We start from the raw sequence: 26,382 nt of genomic DNA on the forward strand, positions 1-26,382 counted from the left end.
CCACTTAGACATCATTTTCCATTGGCAAATTCAGAGTGATCTTTTTTTTTTTTTTAAAATATATATTTTATTGATTTTTTACAGAGAGGAAGGGAGAGAGATAGAGAGCTAGAAACATCGATGAGAGAGAAACATCGATCAGCTGCCTCTTGCACATCTCCTACTGGGGATATGCCCGCAACCCAGGTACATGCCCTTGACCGGAATCGAACCTGGGACCTTTCAGTCCGCAGGCCGACGCTCTATCCACTGAGCCAAACCGGTTTTGGCCAGAGTGATCTTAATCAATAATATGAGAGCTTAAAAGAAAAGTCAGCTGTTAAACTTTGAAAAGATATTTCTTGTTTCAGTTTTCTGTTTTTAAGTATGAGTTAGATAGTAACAGGGTACCAGGGGTGGGCAAACTTTTTGACTCGAGGGCCACAATGGGTTCTTAAACTGGACCGGAGGGCCGGAACAAAAGCATGGATGGAGTGTTTGTGTGAACTAATATAAATTCAAAGTAAACATCATTACATAAAAGGGTACGGTCTTTTTATTTTTTTATTTTTATTGATTTCAAACGGGCCAGATCCGGCCCGCGGGCCGTAGTTTGCCCACGGCTGGGGTAGGCAGAAGAATGTTATGTAAACCTGGAACTCTTTACGGATTGGGAAGCAAAAAACACAGTTACTTCAAAGTGGACATTACTTTCATTCAGTAAAATGAAGAAACAACATCATCTGGGTATAAAAATCAGAAAACTAAAAAAAATTAAAAAGTTGACAATTGAAAAAACCCAACATCAGCTAATTATCTTCTATTAATATTACTAAAGATGGTTAAAAAATGAGAGTGGTAAAGAATACTCAAAAGATAGAACTAAAATATTTTGATCTGTCTTGGAATGAAATGTCAATATAAAAGCATAAAAATAGGAAAAGCAGAATTGAGGGTAATGTTAGGAATTAAGCTGAACTGAGTTATCAGTGCAATGTGATTTTGTTATAAGGACAGATGAGTATATATTTAAAAGTCATTTTCAAGTATTGAGAGGTAATCTTATGTAAAACTAGAGGCCCGGTGCACGAAATTCGTGCACTCGGGGGTGGACAGGTCTCTCAGCCTGGCCTGCACCCTCTCAAATTTGAGCCCTCAGGGATGTCCGACCAATGGCTTAGGCCCACTCCCAAAGTGGAGCGGGCCTAACCCATCGGTCGGACATCCTTAGCACTGCCGTGGAGGCAGGAGAGGCTTCTGCCACTGCCGCTGTGCTTGCCAGCTGTGAGCCCAGCTTTTGGGTGAACAGTGCTCCCCCTGTGGGAGCACACTGACCACCAGGTGTCAGCTCCTGCGTTGAGCATCTGCCCCCTGTTGGTCAGTGCACATCATAGCGACCGGTCGGTCTGCCGTCGTGCTGAAACTGGCTCTTCGACATCTCCCGAGGGGTCCCAGATTGCGAGAGTGCTCAAGCTAGGCCGAGGGACCCCACCAGTGCACAGTTGGGGCCGGGGAGAGATGTGAGAGGTTGCCCAGCCTGGAAGGGGCCGCAGGAGGGTTGCAGGGCATGTCTGGTCCATCTCGCTCAGTCCTGATCGGCAGGACCTCAGCAGCAAACTAACTTACCGGTTGCAGCGTCTGCCCTTTGGTGGTCAGTGCATGTCATAGCGACTGGTCAAACAGTTGACTCTCTGGCCCCTGGTGGTCAGTCACATCATAGTGAGCAGTTGAGCGGCCGTAGCATTCATTAGCATATTATTATTTGACTAGAGGCCTGGTGCACAAAAATTTGTGCACTCGGGGGGAAGGAGAGGTCCCTCAGCCTGGCCTGTGCCCTCTCACAGTCTGGGACCCCTTGGGAGATAACGCCCTGCTAGCTTAGGCCTGCTCCCAGGTGGCAGAGGGCAGGCCCAATCCCTAGGTGCAGCCCCTGGTCGGGCTCAGAGCAGGGCCAATTGGGGAGTTGGGGCACCGCCCCCTGCCATGCACAGAGCAGGGCGGATCGGGAGGTTGCGATGCCACCCTCAGTCACGCTCAGGGTAGGGCCTATTGGGGGGTTGGGGCACCGCCCCCTGTCACACTCAAGGCAGGGTCTATGGGGAGGTTGCGGCGCCACCCCCTGGGATCCACAGAGCAGGGCCAATCCAAAGGTTGGGGCGCTGCCCCCTGTCATGCACAGAGCAGGGCCCATCAGGGGGGTTGGGGCTCCTCACCCTGTCACGCACAGAGAAGGGTCGATCAGGGGGTTGGGGAACTCCCCCCTGTCACGCACAGAGCAGAGCCCATCAGGGGGTTGGGGAGCTCCCCCCGTCACGCACAGAGCAGGGCCCGTCAGGGGGTTGCGGAGCTCCCCCCGTCACTCACAGAGTAGGGCCGATAGGGGAGTTGGGGCACCGCCCCCTGTCACACACAGAGCAGGGCGGATCAGGGGGTTGGGGTGCCTCCCTCTATCATCCACAGAGCAGGGCCGATCAGGGGGCTGGGGCGCCGCCACTGTCACACTCAGGGCAGGGCCGATGGGGAGGTTATGGCTCTACCCCATCACACACAGAGCAGGGACTGTGGGGAGGGGGAAGGTTGGGGCGCCGCACCCTGTCACACACAGAGCAGGACCAATCAGGGGGTTGGGGCGCCGCACCCTGTCACACACAGAGCCGCAGGGCGATCAGGGGGTTGGGGAGCTCCCCCATATGAGGCACAGAGCAGGGCTGATCAGGAGGTTGGGACGCCTTCCCCTGTCACGAACAGAGCAGGGCCGATAGGGAGGTTGTGGCCCCGCCCCTGTCACACACAGAGCCGCAGGGCAATCAGGGGGTTTGGGCGCTGCCCCCTGTCACGCTGATCCCGGTGCCGAGAGGCCTCTCGGCTCCACTAATCCCGGTGCTGGGAGGCCTCGCGGCTCTGCTGATCCCAGTGCTGGGAGGCATATTACCCTTTTACTATATAGTATAGAGTCCTGGTGCATGGGTGGGGCTGGCTAGTTTGCCCTGAAGGGTGTCCTGGATCAGGGTGGGGGTCCCCACTGGGGTGCCTGGCCAGTCTGGGTGAGGGGCTGAGGGCTGAAGCTCCCAACTACTCTTTTTTTTCTTTTTTTTTTAAATTCTGGGCCAGCTTTAGCTCTGGCTCCAGCTCTGAGGCCTCTGCTGCTGAAAGCAGGTATCTGGTTTGTTTGGGTTCTATAATTGAAACAATGTATAACTCCAGCTCTGAGATCCCGGTGGGCTGAAAGCGGGTTTCTGGGGTTTTGTTTAGCTTCTATATTTGTAACTATGTTTCAAATTGCAGGCTCAGAGGCCGGCAAGGCAGGCGGGGAACGTTGGTTTCCTCCGTCACTGAAGCAAAGCAAGCCTCATGTTAGTTTCAAGCTGCCTGGCTGCTGGCCGCCATGTTGGCTGGCAGTTAATTTGCATATCGCCCTGATTAGCCAATGGGAAGGGTAGCGGTCGTACGCTAATTACCATGTTTCTCTTTTATTAGATAGGATTGGATGAACGGCCAACTGGATGACTGGGCACTTAGCATATTAGGCTTTTATTATGTAGGACTAGAGGCCCAATGCACGAAATTTGTGCAAGGGGCTCGGCCTTCGCAGCCCCTCACCGCCTCGTCCTGCCCTTGCAGCCCTGGCTTCATCCAAAGATCATCTGGACGGTTGTCCGGAATGTTGTCCAGACTGTCGTTTGGCTGTTTGGTCTAATTAGCATATTAGCTCTTTATTATATAGGACTAGAGGCCCGGTGCACAAAAATTTGTGCACTCGGGGGGGGGGGGAGGTCTCTCAGCCCGGCCTGTGTCCTCTTGCAGTCTGGGACCCCTCGGGAGATAACGACCTGCTGGCTTAGGCCTGCTCCCGGGTGGCAGAGGGCAGGCCCAATCCCTAGGTGCAGCCCCTGGTCGGGCTCAGAGCAGGGCCAATTGGGGAGTTGGGGCGCCGCCCCGTCATGCACAGAGCAGGGAAGATTGGGAGGTTGTGATGCCACCCTCAGTCACGCTCAGGGTAGGGCCAATTGGGGGGTTGGGGCACCGTCCCCTGTCACACTCAAGGCAGAGTTGATGGGGAGGTTGCGGTGCCACCCCATCACCCACAGAGCAGGGCCAATCAGGGCGTTGGGGCACTGCCCCCGTCACACACAGAGCAGGGCCCATCAGGGGGTTGGGGCACCACCCTCTATCACCCACAGAGCAGGGCCGATCAGGGGGTTGGGGTGCCGCCACTCTCACACTCAGGGCAAGGCCGATGGGGAGGTTATGGCTCTACCCCGTCACACACAGAGCAGGGCCCGTGGGGGTGGGGTGGGGTTGGGGAGCTCCCCCCTATCAGGCACAGAGCAGGGCTGCTCAGGGGGTTGGGGCCCCGCCCCCTGTCACACACAGAGCCGCAGGGCGATCAGGGCGTTTGGGCGCTGCCCCCTGTCACGCTGATCCCGGTGCCGGGAGGCATATTGCCCTTTTACTATATAGGGTAGAGGCTTGGTGCATGGGTGGGGCCGGCTGGTTTGCCCTGAAGGGTGTCCTGGATCAGGGTGGGGGTCCCCACTGGGGTGCCTGGCTAGCGTGGGTGAGGGGCTGAGGGCTGTTTTCAGGCTGGGAGTGACTGAAGTTCCCAACTGCTCCTTTTTTTCCTTTTTTTTTCTTTTTTATTCTGGGCCAGCTTTACCTTGAGGCTTGGCTCCAGCTCTTAGGCCTCCAGCTGAAAGTAGGTTTCTGGCCTTTGCTTACAATGTTGCCAATCTGCTGGCTGAAGCCCTGCGTTATTTGTTACAATGTTTCCTAAAATGCCTGCTCAGAGGCCTGCAGCCGCAGGCGGGGAACGTTGGTTTCCTCCGTTACTGAGGCAAGCAAGCCTCATGTTAGTTTCAAGCTGCCTGGCTGCCGGCCGCCATCTTGGCTGACAGTTAATTTGCATACCTTGCTGATTATCCAATGAAAAGGGTAGCGGTCGTACGCCAATTACCATGTTTCTCTTTTATTAGTGTAGATTATTTAGCCTTTGTTTGATACTGCTCCAGAGAGCAGAATGTACTTAAGATCCAAGGACACAAAATCTTATTCATTTGAATTTTGACAAATAGAGTAGTTGCTTTGCAAATAGTGAGCATAATACTAATACATAGTGAACATCTATTGCTAAAGGTTTTTGACCTTCCAGTATAACTTTATGAATTCTTCAGAACTCTCAGAATAAGGATTTAAATCTGTATTGCAGCAGTAAGTATTGAATTACCAATATAATCACTGCCACCACCTTCTACTGGCAATAGAGATGCTCTTCTACTTATAATGTAATTATGTCCCATAAAGCCATCATAAGTTGAAAATATTGTTAAGTCAAAAATGCATTTAATACACCTAACCTAACGAACATCATAGCTTAGCCTAGCCTACCTTAAATGTGCTCAGAACACAATATCCAAATTAGTTGTTTACTGTCGTGATCAAGTGCCTGACTGGAAGCTGTGGTTCCCAAATCTTTTTTTTTTTAGTTAAAATTCTTTCCATGCCAAGACCATAGCAAATGGACACTAAAGTGTTACTTTTTTGACCCAGATCCTTATATAATGCTTCTCTTTTCCCTTTTCTACAAATATAAGTAGCAGCCAAAATACATACTCACGAGAAAGAAAACAGTCTGACTATTCTGTATTTATTGTCAAGGTATCAGGTTTAGTTTGTGTAAACACTTTGTATTTTGCTCAATTCTATATGACTCTGATGTGACAATTTGATAATAGAGCCATGTATTCAGTTATTCACTGGAAAAATAATGTACAAATTTACTATTCCTGAGAGTGTAATAGTAAACAAGAAAAAAAGTCTGGTATTACATGAAGTGTACATTCTAGTTGAGGAGAAATATATTAAATAAATAAAATTTTAGGTGATGTTAAGGACATTATCCAGAAAATAAAAAAGCAGGTTACAGAATGGTAGAAAATATTTGCAGATCATGTATTTGATGCGGATTTAGCATGCAGAATATATAAAGAACTTTTAAAACTCAACAAAAAGACAAGCAACCCAATTTTAAAATGAGCAAAGGACTTGAATAGACCTAATGCCAAAGAAGATTTACAAGTGGACAAGAACATATGAAGACACTCAACATGTTTAGTCTTTAGGGAAATGCATATAAAAACCACACAAGGTGCCAATTCACATTCACTAAGATGGCCCTAATAAAAAAAGCTAAACTGAAAGTAAGTGTTGGCAAGTTGATGGAGAAATTGAAAACCTTGTACAATGTTAGTGGAAATATAAAAAGGTCAGCTGCTGTGGATAACAGTTTTGTGGTTCCTCAAAAAGTTAAACATAGAGTTACCATATGACAGAGAGTTATCTTATGACATAGAATTACCCATAATTCATCTACTAGATATATACCTCAAAGAATAGAAAATTGGTATCCACACAAGTATGTAGCAACACGGTTTTGGCAACATTATTCACAAAAGAGTGGTCACAGATCAAAAGACCATTAATGGAAGAATGGATTAAAAAATTGTGATATATACCATATGATGAAATACCTTTCAGCCATAAAAAGGAATTAAGAACTGATACATGCTATATTATGGATGAACCTCTGTCAATGTAAGAGCCCAGCCTGCATGGCTTAGTGGTTGAGCGTCGACCCATGAACCAGGAGGTCAAGGTTCGATTCCTGGGTTGCAGGCTTGATCCCCAGTGTGGGGTGTGCAGGAGGCAGCAGATCGATGTTTCTATCTCTATATCTCTCCCTTCCTCTCTTTATAAAAAACAATTTTAATTAATTAATTAAAACATATAAAAAAGAAATGTAAATAGCATAATAACTAATGAGGATGGTTCTCCATCCCCTAGTAATTGAAGGAGACACAGAATATCTTCTTTGACTCTTAAGGGCATTCAATTAGAAATTAATAATATATATCTGGAAAATCCCCAAATATTTCCAGGAGTGAAAGATGAAGGTTGTCTACCTGTAACTGTCAGACACAAAGTATTAATTGCACTGGGAGGGAAATTGTAAAAAGACGAAAAAGATATACCATGAAAACACTAAAATAAAGAAAGCTGGAGTCTCTGTATTAATGTCAGACAAAGTAGACTTCAAAACAAGGGATAGTTCCAGGAATAAAGAGGGACATTTTGTGATAGTAATAGGGCCAGTTCACCAACAAGGCATAACAATCTTAAATACAACCCGGTGCACGAATTTGTGCATGGGTGGGGTCCCTCTGCGTGGCCTGTGGGGATTGGACCGAAACCGCCAGTCCAAGGCCTCCTGCCGCTTTTGCTCATCCTGGCCCCGGTGGGCCTGTTGGGTGCTCGCGCTGTCAGTCCTGATTGGGAGAGGCTCTCACCACCACAGCGACAATCGCCAGCCATGAGCCCTGCGTCTGGTGCTCATTCTGAGAGGGGTGGGGAGGGTGGGATGTGATTGGCCTTCTTGGCAGGCCGTGGGATGCCCTTGCTGGCCCGGGATCTGGATTGGTCCTGCTGAGTTTGCTCCGGTTGTTGGGAGCCACCTGGTGGCCACTTTTATATTGTTTCTTCCTTGCAGAGCATCTAGAGAGGGGAAGTGGCCACGGTGCCCAAAGACGACCTCCAGGAGGCTGGCGGTGCTGTTGGGATCATGCCAGCAGCACTGGTCCCTTGGTGCCTGGCCCGTTCTCCAGAGATTAGACTTTCAGGACTATTGAGGGAGTTAGTGGCTGCCACCGGGCTGGTTGGCCACTGGGATGGGTTGGTCAGCTGAGTGGCACTCACGCTGTGGGAGTGCACTGACCACCGGGGGCAGCTCCTGCATTGAGCATCTGCCCCTGGTGGTCAGTGCGTGTCACAGTGACTGGTCGACCGGTCATTTGGTCACTTAGGCTTTTATATATATAGATTGTATGTGTTCAGGAATATGTCTCCAAACATATGTCTGCTCCTAATAGAGAGCATGAAGCTGAACTGATAGAACTGAAAGGTAAAGTGAACAAATCCACAGTTACAGTTGGAGTCTTCAATACCCCTTTCTCAGTAATTGATGAAACAACTAGGTAGAAAATCAGTATGGAGATAGAAGACCTAGACAGCATTGTCAACCAACTTGAGCTGATTGGTATTTATGGAACACTTTACCAGAATACATATTTAGCACAATACATATTCTTTTTAAGTGCACATGGAACATTTACAAAGCTATAAGATATTCTGGGCCATAAAATAAACTTTAAAAAATTTTAAAGTAATTGAAGGAGACACAGAGTATCTTCTTTGACTCTAACAGCATTCAGTTAGAAACTAATAATATATATTTGGAAAATCCCCATATATTTGGAAATTAAGCCACATATTTTTACCTATTGTGAAAGAGAAAATTTCAAAGAAAGTTAGAATGTATTTTGAATTAAATGAAAATGAAGACATAACTATATCAAAATTTGTGGGATCTGCCCAGTCAGTACGGGTTAGTGGTTGAGCATCAACTCATGAGCCAGGAGGTCACGGTTCTATTCTGGGTCAGGGCACATGCCTGGGTTTTGGCCTTGATCCCCAGTAGGGAGTGTGCAGGAGGCAGCCGATTGAGGATTCTCTCTCATCATTGATGTTTCTGTCTCTTCCTCTCCCTCTCCCTTCTTCTCTCTGAAATCAATAAAAAACATTAAAATTTATGGGATCCACCTAAACCAGTAATTAGTAGAAAATTTATAGTATTGAATGCTTATATTAGGAAATAAGATTCAAACCAATAATCTAAACTTCTACCTTAAAAATCTAGACATATAAGAGGAAATTTAACATAAAGCAAGTAGAAGAAAGAAATAATAAAAAGTAGAAATCAATGAAATTAAAATAGCACAAAACAAAAATAGAGAAAATCCCTGAAAAACTGGTTCTTTGAAATGATTAATAAAGTTGATAAACCTCTGTCTAGACTGACTAAAAAGAGAAGAAATAACTAGTATCATGGATGACATTGACTTTTTGAAAATGTAGCCAAGTTTTATTGTCTGATATTCTGAATGAGTCTGATTCCTTCCTTGTGGTATCATATTTCCTATAAACTAGATTCAGTTAAACATTTTTAACATTTGGATGATAGATAATGTTGTGAACTTTATTTTGATTTAAATCAGAAAACATATAAGTTGTTCTTACTATTTAGTGATGCTCAGTTTGATTACCATCCTAAGTTTGATTACTGTAGACTCTTGCCCTTGTGAAGGTATGGTTTCTTCTTTGCAACTATTAAGTAATCTGTTGGGAAATATTTTTGTACTCACTATATCAACTCATATGTCCTTCGAACATTGAATGTGAGAATTCATTCTTTTGTTTTACTCAGAATATAAGAAAGAGTAATAAGGGCTTTCTAGCTTATCTTATTCCTTGTAATTTTTGCAACACCAGAAAAGCATATGAGATTGAAAAGCAGAGATTCTACTTATTAAACATTTTTTTCTGTCAATCTCATTAGCATGATATTGCTGGTATCACAGGAACATTAAGAGATTCATTGACAAAAGTGAACTTGATGTAAATATAGGGAAGTCATTCATTATTTATATACTTTTATTTTTATTTTTTTAATATATTTTATTGATTTTTTACAGAGAGGAAGGGAGAAGGATAGAGAGTTAGAAACATCAATGAGAGAGAAACATTGATCAGCTGCCTTCTGCACAACTCCTACTGGGGATGTGCCCGCAACCAAGGTACATGCCCTTGACCGGAATTGAACCTGGGACCTTTCAGTTCGCAGGCTGGTGCTCTATCCACTGAGGCAAACCAGTCAGGGCATTATTTATATACTTTTAAATAAGTACCCCTTCAGCCATCATAATTGTGGTAGTTGTCATTTGGTAAAACAAATTGTTTATTTGTCCAGGTTACTAATTTGAATATGAAATATAATCTAAGAATTTCTTATTACAAGAGCATTATGTGAGCTGTTTAAATTTTTATAGATGCTCAGTTTTTAAATATTATAGCATTAATTCTTAGAACAGTACATATAAAAACAATATATCAAGCTCTTTAAAATAGGGTTGGGCAAAACTAGGTTTACAGTTTTTCATATGGAAAATAATACAATCCTATCTAATAAAAGAGAAACATGGTAATTAGCCGTACCTCCGCTACCCTTCCCATTGGCTAATCGGGGCGATATGCAAATTAACTGCCAACCAAGGTAGCGGCCGGCAGCCAGGCAGCTTGAAGCTAACATGAGGCTTGCTTGCTTAAGTGATGGAGGAAACCAACGTTCCCCGCCTGCCTTGCTGGCCTCTGAGCTTGCAGTTTAAGAAACATTGTTACAAATATAAAAGCTAAACAAAACCCCAGAAACCTGCTTTCAGCCAGCCAGGATCTCAGAGCTGGAGTTGATACAGTGTTTCGATTATAGAACCCAAACAAACCAGATACCTGCTTTCAGCAGCCGAGGCCTCAGAGCTGGAGCCAAGCCTCAGAGCTAAAGCTGGCCCAGAATTAAAAAAAAAGAAAATAAGGAGCAGTTGGGAGCTTCAGTCACCCGCCAGCCTGAAAACAGCCCTCAGCCCCTCACCCAGGCTGGCCAGGTACCCCAGTGGGGGCCCCCACCCTGATCCAGGACACCCTTCAGGGCAAACCAGCCGGCCCCCACCCGTGCACCGGGCCTCTATCCTATATAGTAAAAGGGTAATATGCCTCCCAGCACCATGATCAGCGGAGCAGCGAGGCCTCCCAGCACCAGAATCAGTAGAGCAGCGAGGCCTCCCAGCACTGGGATCAGCGGAGCCGAGAGGCCTCCCGGCACTGGGATCAGCATGACAGGGGACAGCGACCAAACCCCCTGATTGCCCTGCTGCTCTGTGTGTGACGGGGCGGGGCCACACCTCCCTATCTGCCCTGCTCTGTTCGTGACAGGGGAAGGCTCCCCAACCCCCTGATCAGCCCTGCTCTGTGCCTGATAGGGGGGAGCTCCCCCACCCCCTGATCACCCTGCGGCTCTGTGTGTGACAGGCTGCAGCGCCCCAACCCCCTGATCGGCCCTGCTCTGTGTGTGACGGTGCGGCGCCCCAACCGCCTCCCACGCGCCCTGCTCTGTGTGTGACAGGGTAGAGCCATAACCTCCGCATCAGCCCTGCCCTGAGTGTGACAGTGGCGGTGCCCCAACCACCTGATCCGCCCTGCTCTGTGCGTGACAAGGGGGAGCGCCCCAACCCCCTTATGGGCCCTGCTCTGTGCGTGACAGGGAGGAGCTCCCCAACCCCCTGATCAGCCCTGCTCTGTGCATGACAAGGGGTGGCGCTGCAACCTCCCCATCGACCCTGCCTTGAGTGTGACAGGGGGCGGCACCCCAACCCCCCAATCGGCCCTACCCTGAGCCTGACTAGGGGGTGGCATCGCAACCTCCTGATCTGCCCTGCTCTGTGCATGACGGGGCGGCGCCCCAACTCCCCAATCGGCCCTGCTCTGAGCCGGACCAGGGGCTGCACCTAGGGATTGGGCCTGCCCTCTGCCACCCGGGAGCAGGCCTAAGCCAGCAGGTCGTTATCTCCCAAGGGGTCCCAGACTGCAAGGGGGCACAGGCCAGGCTGAGGGACCCCTCCCCTTCCCCCTCAGTGTACAAATTTTTGTGCACCGGGCCTCTAGTCCTATCTAACAATAGACAAACATGGTAATTGACTGTACCTTTGCTACGCCTCCCATTGGCTAATCAGTGAGATATGCAAATTAACCACCATATTTGTTGGCGGTTAATTTGCATACATAGGTGTGAAGGCGGCTCCAGCCGGAGCAGGGAAGGCTTGAAGGTGGCTCCGGCCAGAGCGAAGGCCTGGGTCCCGGGTGCCAGAGGAAAACCAGTGCCGGCAGCCAGGGGAAGGGAAGGCCTATTGCATGAATCCTTTCGTGCAACAGGCCTCTAGTAATAAATAATTATACAAGAATAAACTGTATCATGTACTCAGAACTGTAAACATACTTTTGCCCCACCCTGTATTATTTCAATTTTTATATGGTTTAAAGGCTAAGAACGTAGGTTTAACAGAATTGTTGATTGCTGTTTAACCTTGCTGAGTCTTGTTAGTTACCTTATTAGTAAAGTCATAGAGATGGTAGCATAGGAGAAATAGTAATGTTGTGATAATTTTGTATGGTTACTAGCCTTACTGTGGTGATCACATTGTAAGATTTATAAATGTCAAATCACTGTGTTGTACACCTGAAACTAATACAATATTATCTATCAACTATACTTTAATAAATTATAAATTTTAAAAAAAAGAGGAGGTGAAGGTTAAATGAGAATATAAAGTGCTTAGGTTTGTGTGGCACATAATAAGTACTCACTAGATACTAGCTCCTATCATCGTCATCATTATAAACTTTAAACCCTGTTTTATAAATAGTACTTTTTTTCTCTTGTGGGAAAGACAAACAGGTATTTTTCAGTCCACAGCAGCATATTTTAGCATGGCCACTTTGATGCCAATCCTGCCACTCACTGCTTGTGTGTCCCTGGACAAGTTACTTAACTTCTCTGTGCTACAGTTTGTCCTGTGTATAAGAGGGTTGTTGAGACTTATGTGGGTTGTACTTTAGAATAATGCCTCGTACGTAGTGAGTGCTCAATCAATGGTAGCTATTATTAGGATTAGTATTAACATTATTCATTTATTATGATTCTACCAGATTGCTTGGCCAATGGCATAGACTGATAGTAACAAAAACACACCAAAACTTACAAAGAGTTAAAACTGATAAGGTAAAATTTTTAGTAGACTAAACATTGATAGAAGTATCACAAGTATCACCTTCCTGACAAAACTTAGATCTGCAAAAATTTCAACAGGGAAAATTTAAAATGGTAGAAAATAATGACCAAAAAAGAGAATCCAATTGCATATGCTCCAATGGGTTAAATTTTAAATGGACCAAAAACAAACAACAATAAAACCCCTAATCAATAAATGTAATCTTATTTATAAAATTTACCTTGTATTAGTCTGTTCACCAGAGAAACAGAACCAATGACACACACACACACACACACACACACACAGATTTATTGTGAGGAATTGGCTCATGCCATTATGAAGTATGAGAAGTCACACAGTCTGCTAACTGAAATCCAGAGACCTAGGAAAAAGCCAATGATATAATTCCTGTTTAAGACCAGAGGCCTGAAAGCTAGTGGAGCCAGTGGTATAAATCCCAGAATTCCAGTCCAAGGTCAGGAGGAGCCCAATGAACCAGCTCAAGCAGGCAGAAAGGAAATGAATTTTTTTAAAAGAAGAATGCTATTTTTATTTTATTTTTTATTTTTTTGTCAATCCTTACTCAAGGATATTTTCCCATAAATTTTTCAGAGAGAGTGGAAGGGAGGGAGGGAGGGAGGGAGGGAGGGAGGGAGAGAGAGAGAGAGAGAGAGAGAGAGAGAGAGAGAGAGAGAGAGAGAAACATCAATGTGAGAGAGACACATCTATTGGTTGTCTCCCACCCACACCCCGACTGGGGCCAGGGATCGAGCCTGCAAATGAGGTATGTGCCCTTGAGCAAAATTAGCCCTGGCACCCTTTAGTTCATGGGCCAGTGCTCTACCCACTGAGCAAAACCAGCTAGGTCAGGAAATGAATTTTACCTTTCTTCTCTTTTTGTTTTATTTAGCTGTCAACAGATTGGATGATGCTTACTCACACTGAGGATGGCAATCTACTAAGTCATCTGGAAACACCCTCATAGACACACCCAGAAGTAATGTTTACTCTGGGCACTCCATGGCCTAGTCAATTTGACATAAAATAAACATCACAAGTCCAGCCCTTATCAACTTGACACCCATGTGCATCTCAATAAACCGTACTTAATCTCCACATAAGGTCATAATAAAAGGTCATAATTCTGCCTAACATGATGCAGTTATCCTACACACAACCAAAAATGCACTAACGCCTTCCCCAGAAGAGGAGGTAAAGTCCTTGAGTGATGTTTTCTTGATATCCTGTAACTTAAATACTATGATGTAAAATTAACAGTACTTATATAGTACTGTAATAAAAGTTAATGCTTCTTATATTAAACAAGGGGCCCGGTGCATGAAGATGCATGCATGGGGTGGGGGTGGGGTTGGGGGGTGGAGGAGGGGTTCCTTAGCCCGACCTGCACCCTCTCCAATCTGGGAACCCTCAGGGGAGCCCTCTCCAATCCGGGAGTTTCTGTCTGTCTTTGCAGTCTTATGAGCGAATTGTCTGAGACCCCCAACCCAGTTTGGTTTGTTGCTCACAGAATAATAGAGGCATTTTTTTTCTTTGCTCTATTGGTGGAGATTTCCTGGAAGTTTTAGGATATATTTAATTTTTCCTAGATACTCTGATTTTACTTATGTCTCTCACCTTTGCTTTCCCTCCATCCCCAACTGCAACAGTAACTTGCTCCAGGCTCACTTTGCTCTAGTGTCTAGGAGAACTATGATTCCCAGCATTCCTGGTGCTCCCTGCGCTCTGGGCTTCCGGTCCTGGCACTGCCATCAGAACTACGATTCCCAGCATTTCTGATGTTCCCCCCCGCTCTAGGTTTTCCCCGACCAAGGGGGCCATGTCCCCCCAAGTCTCTGGCTCTCCTGCTCTGCTCTCCGTCCAGTGACCGAGGGAGCCACGTCCCCCCAAGGCAGCGACCGAAGGAGCCACCCACGTCCCCCCCAAGCTGCCGGCTCTCCCACTGTGCTCTGTGTATGCAAATTACCCGCCATCTTTGTCAGGTTAATTTGCATACTCCTCATTGGCTTGTGGGTGTGGCTTGAGTGTAGCAGAGGGACGGTTAATTTGCATGTTTCTCTATTATATAGGACTAGAGGCCCGGTGCACAAAAATTTGTGCACTTGGGGGGGAAGGGGGGGTCCCTCAGACTGGCCTGTGCCCTCTTGCAGTCTGGGACCCCTCGGGAGATAACGACCTGCTGGCTTAGGCCTGCTCCCGGGTGGCAGAGGGCAGGCCTAATCCCTAGGTGCAGCCCCTGGTCTGGCTCAGAGCAGGGCCATTTGGGGAATTGGGGCGCTGCCCCCTGTCATGCACAGAGCAGGGCGGATCGGGAGGTTGTGATGCCACCCTCAGGGTAGGGCCGATTGGCAGGTTGGGTTGCCGCCCCCTGTCACACTCAAGGCAGGGTCGATGGGGAGGTTGCGGCGCCACCCCCTGTCACGCACAGAGCAGGGCCAATCGGGGTTGGGGCGCTGCTCCCTGTCACACACAGAGCAGGGCCCATCAGGGGGTTGGGGAGCTCCCCCTTGTCATGCACAAAGCAGGGCCCATCAGGGGGTTGAGGAGCTCCCCCCTGTCATGCACAGAGCAGGGCGGATCAGGGGGTTGGGGCGCCGCCACTGTCACACACAGGGCAGGGCCAATGGGGAGGTTATGGCTCTACCCCATCACACACACAGCAGGGCCCGTGGGATGGGGAGGTTGGGGCGCCGCCCTCTATCACCCCCAGAGCAGGGCCGATCAGGGGGTTGGGGCGCCGCCACTCTCACACTCAGGGCAGGGCCGATGGGGAGGTTATGGCTCTACCCTGTCACACACAGAGCAGGGCCCGTGGGGTGGGGGGGTTGGGGCGCCGCACCCTGTCACACACAGAGCTGCAGGGCGATCAGGAGGTTGGGGAGCTCCCCCCTATCAGGCACAGAGCAGGGCCGATCAGGGGGTTGGGGCTCCTTCCCCTGTCACGAACAGAGCAGGGCCAATAGGGAGGTTGTGGCCCCGCCCCCTGTCACACACAGAGCCACAGGGTGATCAGGGGGTTTGGGCGCTGCCCCCTGTCATGCTGATCCCGGTGCCAGGAGACCTCGCGGCTCCGCTGATCCCGGTGCTGGGAGGCATATTACCCTTTTACTATATAGAATAGAGGCCTGGTGCATGGGTGGGGGCTGGCTGGTTTGCCCTGAAGGGTGTCCCGGATCAGGGTGGGGGTCCCCACTGGGGTGCCTGGCCAGCCTGGATGAGGGGATGATGGCTGTTTGCAGCTGGTCACACACCCTCAGGGTGGTGGTCCCCACTGGGGTGCCTGGCCAGTCTGGGTGAGGGGCTGAGGGCTGTTTTCAGGCTGGGACTGAAGCTCCCAACTGCTCCTTTTTTTCTTTCTTTTTTTTTCTTTTTTTTTTTTTTTATTCTGAACCAGCTTTAGCTCTGAGGCTCCAGCTCTTAGGCCTCCGCTCCTGAAAGCAGGTATCTGGTTTGTTTAGGTTCTACAATCGAAACTCTGTATCAACTCCAGGTCTGAGATCCTGGCTAGCTGAAAGCTGGTTTCTGGGGTTTTGTTTAGCTTCTATTTTTGTAACTATGTTTCAAACTGCCAGCTCAGAGGCCTGCAACGGCAGGCGGGGAACGTTGGAGTCCTCCGCCACTGAAGCAAGCAAGCCTCATGTTAGTTTCAAGCTGCCTGGCTGCGGGCCGCCATCTTGGCTGACAGTTAATTTGCATATCTCCCTGATTAGCCAATGGGAAGGGTAGCAGCCATACGCCAATTACCATGTTTCTCTTTTATTCGATAGGATAAGGGAATAAGAGGAAAGAAGATAGGTAGAGAGATGGATAGATAGATGCACAAACATATTCATAGCAAAATTAAAAGGAACTACTCATATACATATATGCATGGACATAGACAATAAGGTGTCAAAGGCCTAGGCCAGGGTCAGAACCAGATGAGGGGGGTATAGGGAGCAGGGAGGGAACATCTGTAGTACTCTCAACAATAAAGTTCTAAAAAAGGAACTACTTCTGACAGTTACCATCCTCATTTCTGTAACAGGTCACGTGGTGGTAGTTAGTATTTATGACTAACTACCTTCTTCCACTACCCACTCTATTTCCTTTGCCTTCAACAAGTACCTTAGCTGGTCATGGTTCTATACCTGGTGGGGTGACCCAAACCTTCATTTCTGAAGGTTCTGGGCCTTCAGTACTCCTTCCTAGATTGGTTTGTTGTCATTTTTCATTGGCCTTAATCACGGGGTACGATAATACCAAGAGATGCTGAAGGATTTCCTATATTCCAGGCATACTCTTCCTAATCTCCATTATGGACTAGTAGTCCAGTTTCTTCTTGGTAGTCAGTATCAGTCACCCAGCCAGCACCTTAACTCCCTTCTTTGCCTATTGATTCAGAGGCATAGGGATCTCAAAGTGGCCAGGTGAGTCTACTTCCAGTTTAGTGAAATTATTGTTTTGGCTCTTGGTGAAAACATTCCTCCCTCTGGAACTAAGATCTGAAGATCAGCAGAGTAGAGTCTCAAAGCAGATATTTTGCTGGTGAGTCACTAGGGGTAATAGTGAGTGGTATCATTCCTATTTCTTTTTAAAAAATATATATTTTATTGATTTTTAGAGAGGAAGGGAGAGGGAGAGAGAGAAACATCAATGATGAGAGAGAATCCTTGATCAGCTGCCTCCTGCACACCCCCACTGGGGATTGAGCCCGCAACCCAGGCATGTGCCCTTGACCGGAATCGAACCCGGGACCCTTCAGTCTGCAGGCCGATGCTCTATCCATTGAGCCAAACTAGCTAGGGCGGTATCATTCCTATTTCTACCTCTTGATTCCTGTATCTGTGAATCCTTATTATGGGGGAAAAAACCCATATATTGGACACTGATTCAAAGCATGTTCATACTTCTGGAGAACCTTGCTCCAGTCCTGCAAGGTATTGCCATCTAGCTGTAACTAAGTCTTCAGAAAAGCCATTCCACTGTTCTGTCTAGCCATTTCCTTCAGGATATTAAGGAACATGGTAAGACTAATAAATTCTGTGAACTTGAGCCCATCGTTGCACTTCTTTTGCTGTGAAGTGAGTTCTGTGTTCAGAAGCAATGCTGGTGGATAAGGCATTCTTTAAGTCCATTGATGCTAATTTGACAAAAGCATTGCATGCAGGGAATGCACACCCATATCCTGAGTGGGTGTCTAGTCCAGTAAGAACAAAATGTTGCCCCTTCCATGTTGGAAATGGTCTAGTGTAATCAGCCTGCCATCAGGTAGCTGACTGATCGGTGCCATATCAGGGATTTGGTGTTGGTCTCTGCTCCTGGCAGATTGGACACTCTGCAGTGGTCATAGCCTCAGTGAGTGGAAATCCATGTTGTTGAGCCCATGCATAACCTCCATCCCTGTCACCATGGCCACTTTGTTCATAAGCTTGTTTGGGGACAATGACGGGAGTTGTTAGGAAGGAGGCTGACTGTTATCCACAGAATGGATCATCCTATCCAATTGATTTTAAAATGAAAATACTCTTTGCCCAACCAAAGTGTGTATGAATATAATTGGCCAGGGTGAAAGTGGCTTAGTGGCGTTAGATTCATCCTGAATACATTTTAAAGGTATTTCAATGTTTGTATAATTTTCAGTAGCACATTTGTATTAATAAACGTGGAATCAAAACTTCCTCCAGCTCAAAACAGTAGGGTTCAGGTGGAAGAATTGTAAAAATGCCTTCTATTCATTTCAATTTAGTGTGAAACATAACATAAAATAATGATACCCACTAAACAGGAAGGATATAGGTAGGACTATTGCAATAGTCCAAAGAAAGAGATGAAGGCATGAATAAAAACAAAGACAATAAAGGTGGAGAGGAACAGACAAATTCAAGAGATATCTGGAAGAAAAATTATTCAGGTTCTATGATTATAAGGGGAATATAACAGGGGAAGTTTTGACTTGGTCATATGTTAGATGGTGGGATTTTTAGCAAAATAGTAATACATTAGGAGGGAAAGATGGGGCGTTGAGTTTTGACATGTTGAATGTGAGGTGAATATGAGATCAACCAGATTCAGAAGACCAGTAGGAAATTGTGATGAATATGGATATAGCTTAATAAAAAGATGTGGGCTGGAAATATGGACTTAAGAGTCCCTTCTTCCCCTCCCTCCCTCCCTCCCTCCCTCCCTCCCTTCCTTCCTTCCTTCCTTCCTTTGAATTCCAACATTGTTTGTCCTCTCTTCCTCTTGTCCCTGTTTCCCTCTACCTTCCCCATTTTGCTATTTTAATAGATGCTTCCTTGGTGATAGCATACATCTTCTAAGTAGACTATATAAAGACAATATCTGATACTGCCTATACATGCAGACTACTATATGGACAATGGAAGAAATCACATAGGATTGATTTACAAAATAAGAAAATTAAAGGAAAGATTGAGATAAAACACAATATTGAAACTCATGGATACCTATCTAAAGTAGAATTGGTAGGGGAGATAGAGAAGATAGGCAGGAGAACCAGGGAAGAGAAATATCCCAAAATCTAAGGCAGGAAAAAGTTGTATTTAAGATTAATCAGTTGCCTGGTGAAGATAAGAGCTGAAGAAAAGGGCTTTCGTTGAGGTTTTATGTTTTTACTGAGTATTGCTATTGTTCATAATTAGAGCAGTTTTATCAGGAACTAAGGCTAGTTTTCAGTGGGTTAAGGAACAAATAGGAAGTATGAAAGGAGAAATAACATATAAACTGTGGAATTTAGAATTTACCACTTGAACAAGAGAACAATTAGAAGTTTTGTAAATTTTATTGAAAAAAAATTTTCCCAATCTTAGTAGCATTTTTTGTGTGCTTGGTTGGATCCTTTGGTTTATACCAGGTCAGTGAGTCCATTCTCATATGGGTCATTTGGGTTTGATGTATTCCTGGGGGTTTCCTAAAATAGAGTCTTGGCAAACAAACCTGAACTGCAGTTTCTAGGGCTTTAGATTAAGGGCAAAAAATCCTGGTATTATTCATAAAATAACTATGATCTTATTAAACAAAAATGATGACACCTGTAGTTTGGTCATTCCAAAAGAGTGCCTTTCCCCCATTTGGTAAGGTAAGTATTTGCTAAAGTGATATACTTGTTGCAGATGTATTTCTTGTAATGAAATGTTTTAATTGTATCAGAAAATTACTAGGAGAAATAATGTGTAATGTATTGAATTAAAAAGTCCTAATTTGCTTAATAAGTGAATTGTTCACATTTTAAAAAATGACATCATCTGTTTGGGTAACTGGGGTAAGGGAGTACCATATGTTTTAAATAGGCACTTAATAGTTTTTTTAAAATAGAGTTTTAGTCTGGCATTTGTTTTGTTCCTAATATTCTGAAGAATGAAAGGAGCCATTCTCATGCTAATTCAGTAGGAGATCGTTCTCTATGACTCTATTTTGAAATTTTGAGTTGATGTAAAGTGATACTTTATTTTAGGAATCTTTTAGAGTGGTGAATTGACATATTTTTGCTTTTTTTAGAACAACTTTTGTGTAGAAACTGGTTTACTAGTAAAAGGAGATTTTTTAAGTGGCTGCATTGCTATTCACATTATAGCATACGAGAGGAAATGGAAAGGTTTCATGCTTCTATGGTTAATTTGTTCATGCAGCATCTGCATTTTTCTCTGCTTCCAACACTAATTTTTATGCATATTTTTAAAAAGAGATCTACAGTTCTAAAAGAAAATACATTTTTGTTTTGCTGGGATTTAGGATGGTTCACATTATTGTGGATCCCTTGTTTTTATTTCTGTTAAATTAAAATAGAATTTTCAGTAAATATGTACTTATGTGTAGTCCATAACAGTACTGTCCAATAGCAATATAATGAGCCACATCGGCATTTAAAATGCCACATTAAAAGTAGTAATTAATAATTACAGAAAAGTGAATATTTTTGTTTAACTCAGTATATTCAAAATATTATTTGAACAGGTAATCAATATAGAAGTTATTAATGAGATATTTTACCTTTTGTATTTCATATTTTCAAAATCCAGTTTGTATTTTCCACTTACAGCCTTTCTCAACTTGGCCGAGCCACATTCAATGCTCAGGAGCCACAGGCGGCAAATGGTTACACTATTGTACAGTGCAGGTCTATAGAATCAGGACAGACTCTTAGTATCTGGATAGATAGAAAGATAAAGAGACATTTTCTATAAATTGGATTTAATGAGTGTAATAACTGGTTACCAACACCCAATAATGTGATCATCTTTATGGATGTCAAACTTTTTTATTCATTGAAAAGTTATTTGGAGGAGATATGCTAAAAATATTGGGTAGATGGAACTTTTATGTTTGATTGCTCTTAATAACTGTACTGTGCCATTGCATTTATTTCTATTATACGTACATTTATGCTTCATGAAATTTCAGTATATGTCTGTAATTTGTAGCATAAATGCAGTTCCAGCTACAGTGAAGATTTTGTGCTACAGCTAGAGAAGGAATTGGTTCAGGCCCGTCTGAGGGAAGCCGAGGCTCAGTGTGCACTAAAGGAGATGCAGGATAAAGTCCTGGATATGGAGAAGGTGAGACCAACATAAATGCTGTTACTCCCAAATTAAAGGGACATGTGTTAGATATTTAAGTACTTATTGAGCAGTTCAGTTGGATTTGGTGATTTTACACATTAGAAACCTTACATATTAGATACTGAGATTTGAAAGGAAAAAAGTAAGATTCCCAATTATTCTTTGTTGTTGCCATACTACTCAAAGCCCCATATTTAAGGGTAAAAGTAGAGATTAGAGTCCTTTTACAGGAAAACAGGATAATTTTGATATGAATAATATTTAAATGTTGGAGAAGAGATACTTAGGGGATAGAAATTAACTGTTCTCAAATATTGTAATATCTTCTTCTGCAAGAGATTGGATATGACTAATACATAAACATTTCAGGGAGAATTTCATCTGAGTATAACTGTCGCAATTTTCCAAGGTATAGTAAGCCACCTCAGGAAGATCTTAGCTTGAGGTATGCTACGGAAGCTAACTTATCTCTTTTCAAAGTCATTAAAGAAGTTGAGGTTTAGGCAAATAGTGGAAATAGAGCAGGAAATAACTATAGTCAGTAGTGGAATAATTTTGCTAGAAATCTGCTTGCTATTTTACATTTTTTGGGGAAAATTTATTCTATTTATTGAGAAAAAGGCCAATAAGACTGAAAATGCCTAACAGAATATTTGGTCTCTAACTTGGGAGTTTTATGGGCTCCATGATGTAGATAAGAAACTGGTCCTCTCTGTTTTGAATTTTTGGTAGTAAGAAATGTCCTTGAGTCCATTTTGAAAATGGATTTCTTAAGGAGCTTTGTTGGTATTCATGGCATAGGATAGAAAGGAAATTGGAAGGTTTTGTGCTTCCTAAGGTTAATTTCTTCAAGCAAGGCTCTCTTTTTATGCATATGCAGTAAATTTTTGGTTTTTCATAGAGAAAATATTTAAAGTTCATCATAAAAATGTGTAGTTGGCAAGAACCACTTTATGTATTCAGAGATAGAAAATTTCATAGATTCAAGTTAGTCTCATTAGTACCTCAGTTTACCTATGGAGCTTTTACTGGGCATCTCATTTAGGATCTCATGGTCACCTCCCAGAGCATTTTAATTCAGGGCTACCCTATATCTTTTTTTTTAAAATATATTTTATTGATATTTTACAGAGAGGAAGGGAGAGAGATAGAGAGTTAGAAACATCGATGAGAGAGAAACATCGATCAGCTGCCTCCTGCACACCTCCCACTGGGGATGTGCCTGCAGCCAAGGTACATGCCCTTGACCTGAATCAAACCTGGGAACTTTCAGTCTGCAGGCCGACGCTCTATCCACTGAGCCAAACCAGTCAGGGCTACCCTATTTCTTAAGGTGGGTCTTTCAGTATGATAGGAGAGTAATCTAACAGTCACCTAACCTAATAGTAGTACTAATTTTGTAACTATTGACATAAATAGTGACTAACTCACAGAGATTTTATACTCCTCTCCAAAATGACATGCTGAGAAAATACAACAAAACAGATTTTAGGCTATTCTTTTCCATGAATCTTTAAAATGTAAATGATGTTATGCTTCATTTGGAGTCCTAACCACAGGTGAGTAAATCTATTGTCATGTTGAAAAGCATTTTTAATTCTATTGGTTTGTAACACTGATTAGTATTATTAAACAAAGTAGAGTTAGACTTTCTGTGTTCTCAGAATTAAGTAGTTAGCGTTACACATTACTGTGGAAATGTAAAATAGTGCAGCTGCTTTGGAAAAGATTAACAGTTTCTTAAAAATTAAATGTGGAATTGCCATTTGATTCAGCAGTTCTGCTCTTTGATATATACTCAAGAGAATTAAAAACAGGTCCACACCAAAACTTTTACACAGTCATAGCAGCCTTGTACATACTGGCCAAAAAGTGGAAGCAACACAGATTTCTGTCAACTGATGAATGTATAAATAAAATATGGTATATCCATATAATGAACGGAATGTTATTTGGCAAAAAGAAAAGGAATGAATCTTAAAAAATGACAAATGAAAGAAACTAATTATAAAAGCCACCTATTGTATGATTTCATTTATAGGAAAATGTCCTAAATAAGCAAATCCATAGACACTGAAGGAATAAGGGCTGCCCAGGGCTGGGGGGGAGGGGAAATGTGGAGTGATTGGTAATGGTATAGGGTTTCTTTTGGGAGTAATTAAAATGTTTTGAAATTAGATCAAGATGTTGGTTATACAGCCCTGTGAATCTCTTAAAAACCACTGACTAGTCTAATTAAAAAGAGTAAGTTTTGTGGTTTATGAATTATCCTATATAATAAAAGGCTAATAGGCAAATTGACTGAACAGTGGAACGACCAGTCACTATGACATGCACTGACCACCAGGGGGCAGATGCTCAATGCAGGAGCTGCCTCCTGGTGGTCAGTGTGTTCCCACAGGGGGAGCGCCACTCAGCCATAAGCCCTGTGCTGGGCTCACGGTTGGCGAGTGCAGTGGTGGTGGCAGGAGCCTCTCTCACCTCTGCAGCAGTTAGACATCCCCCAAGGGCTCCCGGAAGGTGAGGGCGCAGGCCGGGCTGAGGGACCTCTCCCCTCCTCCCCCCCAAGTGCACGAATTTCATGCACCAGGCCTCTAGTATCTCAATAAAATTAAGTATAATTATATATGGGACAAAATAGCTCTTATATGCTTTATTTATTTTATTTTATTCTTTACATTTAAAAATCCTAAGTTAAATTTTTTCTTGCTTTAGAGAAACAACTCCTTTCCTGATGAGAATAACATTGCAAGGCTTCAGGAAGAACTCATTGCTGTGAAACTGAGAGAAGCAGAAGCTATTATGGGTTTGAAAGAACTTAGACAACAAGTCAGAGATTTAGAGGAACACTGGCAGGTATATCAATATGTTTTGTGTGCTTTCTAAAAAGAGGGTAAAACCTGAATATTCAATTTGTATGAGTTTGAAGTAGTTGATGATCAACACTGGGATATGACTTTAAAGTATGAAAGACCCTGTATAATGTACACAACTGAGAGAATTTATAAGTTGCAAGTATCTTTAACTGTTTCTCCCTTTTTAACTCTTATAATTAAAGAAGATAAAATGGAGATCATCATATTTTTGCTGTCATATCATTGTAATTTATATAATTTTTTCTAAAAACCTATAAAGAAATAATCCTTTATATAGTACATATTTCTTCTGTTGATATTAAATCCATTTTTCAGTATGAGATAGTAGAAGGCTGACACCAATATAAATTTGTAACTTTTTATTTATTTTTAAAAAATATATCTTATTGATTTTTTACAGAGGGGAGGGGAGAAGGATAGAGAGTTAGAAACATCGATGTTTCTGGGGATTAAATAAAATACTGTGTATAAAGTGCTTAACATACTACTGGATCTAAAATAATTGCTCAGTAAAGTTAGCTCTTATTTTGATACTGGAAATATTTGTTGCAATGTAATTTTTTGTGTTTTAGCGCCACTTAGCTCGTACTACTGGGAGATGGAAAGACCCACCTAAGAAAAATACTGTGAATGAGTTACAAGATGAATTGATGACTATTCGACTTAGAGAAGCAGAAACACAGGCAGAAATAAGAGAAATAAAACAAAGGATGATGGAAATGGAAACACAGGTAAGATGGAAAGCCCAATATCTTTAAAAAATATCATTAGCAGATCAAAAATTTATGCACAGATTGAATCATCCCTAGAATAGAGCTAAAAGGTGGACATGTGAAACTATCTAGACTACAATTTTGTAGCCCAAATAAAAAGGGCTAACATTATGGTTTTTGATATCAGAGACGTAATGTCTTTGAGCCATTCAACAAAGTTTAAGCAAGTCGTAATGCTCCATTTGACTTTGTTAGCTTGTTATACAACTTGAGAGGGAATGTTCATGTAGAGCAGATTTTTCAATCTCAACACTATTAGCATTTTGGACAAGGTGAAGTCTTTATTGTGGGGACTGGCTTGTGCATTTTTGGATGTTTAGTAGCATCCCTGGCCTCTACCCACTAGATGGGTAATGACCAAAAATATCTCTACACATTGCAAATGTCCTTGGCAAAATTCCCTAGTTGAGAACCACTGGTATAAAATATAATGTGAAAAATGATTCCTAAAGTTGTGTAATGTGATTCTGAATGAGTCAGTTCAAAATTATACTTCTCAAATCCCCCTTTCTCTAATAAACTCTATCTTAAATATATTTAAGATCTGAAAGGTCCTTTTTATGACATCCATTTGTATTATAAAGGTACATATAGTTTTTATGTGATGCATTTGTGTGGGCCATGTTCTCTATTCTTTGTAATGTTAATTTTGTTTTCAAAATACTTATTCAGTCAGTAGGGGGCATAGTTAACTCACATATCAGTCTATAAACTTATGTGCAAAAAACAGTCATTCCAACCCGAACATAACATGAATATGTAAATCCTTTAAAATAAATAAATATATTTTGTTTTACATTGTTCAAAGTTATTTTCTTGTATTTTTCATTGTAGTAGTTAAAAATAATAGTAAGATGAAAAGTAGAAATCTAGTTTTTATAATCAAATGTTATCTCAGTATAGATATTAAAGATGCAAACACAGCTTTTAAGCCATGTTCAGGATTTATTTCAGAGTGGGTATAAGTGAATGAGTCAAATTCAACAAATGTGGTTTTGAGAACTTGTGATATAAAGTACTGTCCAACCTTCCAAGAACTTATCCTTGAGGAATCAGGCATTCACAAACTATATTTAATATAATTTATTTTCTGAGATGATAGATGTTAATTAAGTATTGTGGTAATCAGTTCATAATATATTTAAGTCAGGTCATTATGCTGTACACTTTAGATTTATACTAGTGATGGTGAACCTATGACACGCATGTCAGAGGTGACACGTGAACTCATTTTTTTGGTTGATTTTTCTTTGTTAAATGGCATTTAAATATATAAAATAAATATCAAAAATATAAGTCTTTGCTTTACTATGGTTGCAAATATCAAAAAATTTCTATATGTGGCACTGCACCAGAGTTAAGTTAGGGTTTTTCAAAATGCTGACACGCAGAGCTCAAAAGGTTCGCCACCACTGATTTATACAGTGCTATATGTCAGTTATATCTATACTAATAAAAGGGCAAT

The 26,382-nt window shown here is 43.2% G+C and overlaps 1 protein-coding gene across 8 annotated transcripts in view; it reads left to right on the forward strand.

Moving 5' to 3' along the window:
- EVI5 (ecotropic viral integration site 5) overlaps nt 1–26,382 on the forward strand; it is a 176,310-nt gene that overhangs the window by 56,756 nt on the left and 93,172 nt on the right. For all 8 annotated transcript variants that reach the window (XM_059688827.1, XM_059688830.1, XM_059688832.1 and 5 more), the window contains 3 exons: nt 21,131–21,265; nt 23,984–24,124; nt 24,717–24,875. In XM_059688827.1, the coding sequence (XP_059544810.1) occupies nt 21,131–21,265; nt 23,984–24,124; nt 24,717–24,875 (435 nt within the window). The remainder of the gene's footprint in view (nt 1–21,130; nt 21,266–23,983; nt 24,125–24,716; nt 24,876–26,382) is intronic.

The sequence above is a fragment of the Myotis daubentonii genome, chromosome 3 (assembly GCF_963259705.1).
Source record: "Myotis daubentonii chromosome 3, mMyoDau2.1, whole genome shotgun sequence".
NCBI lineage: Eukaryota > Metazoa > Chordata > Mammalia > Chiroptera > Vespertilionidae > Myotis > Myotis daubentonii.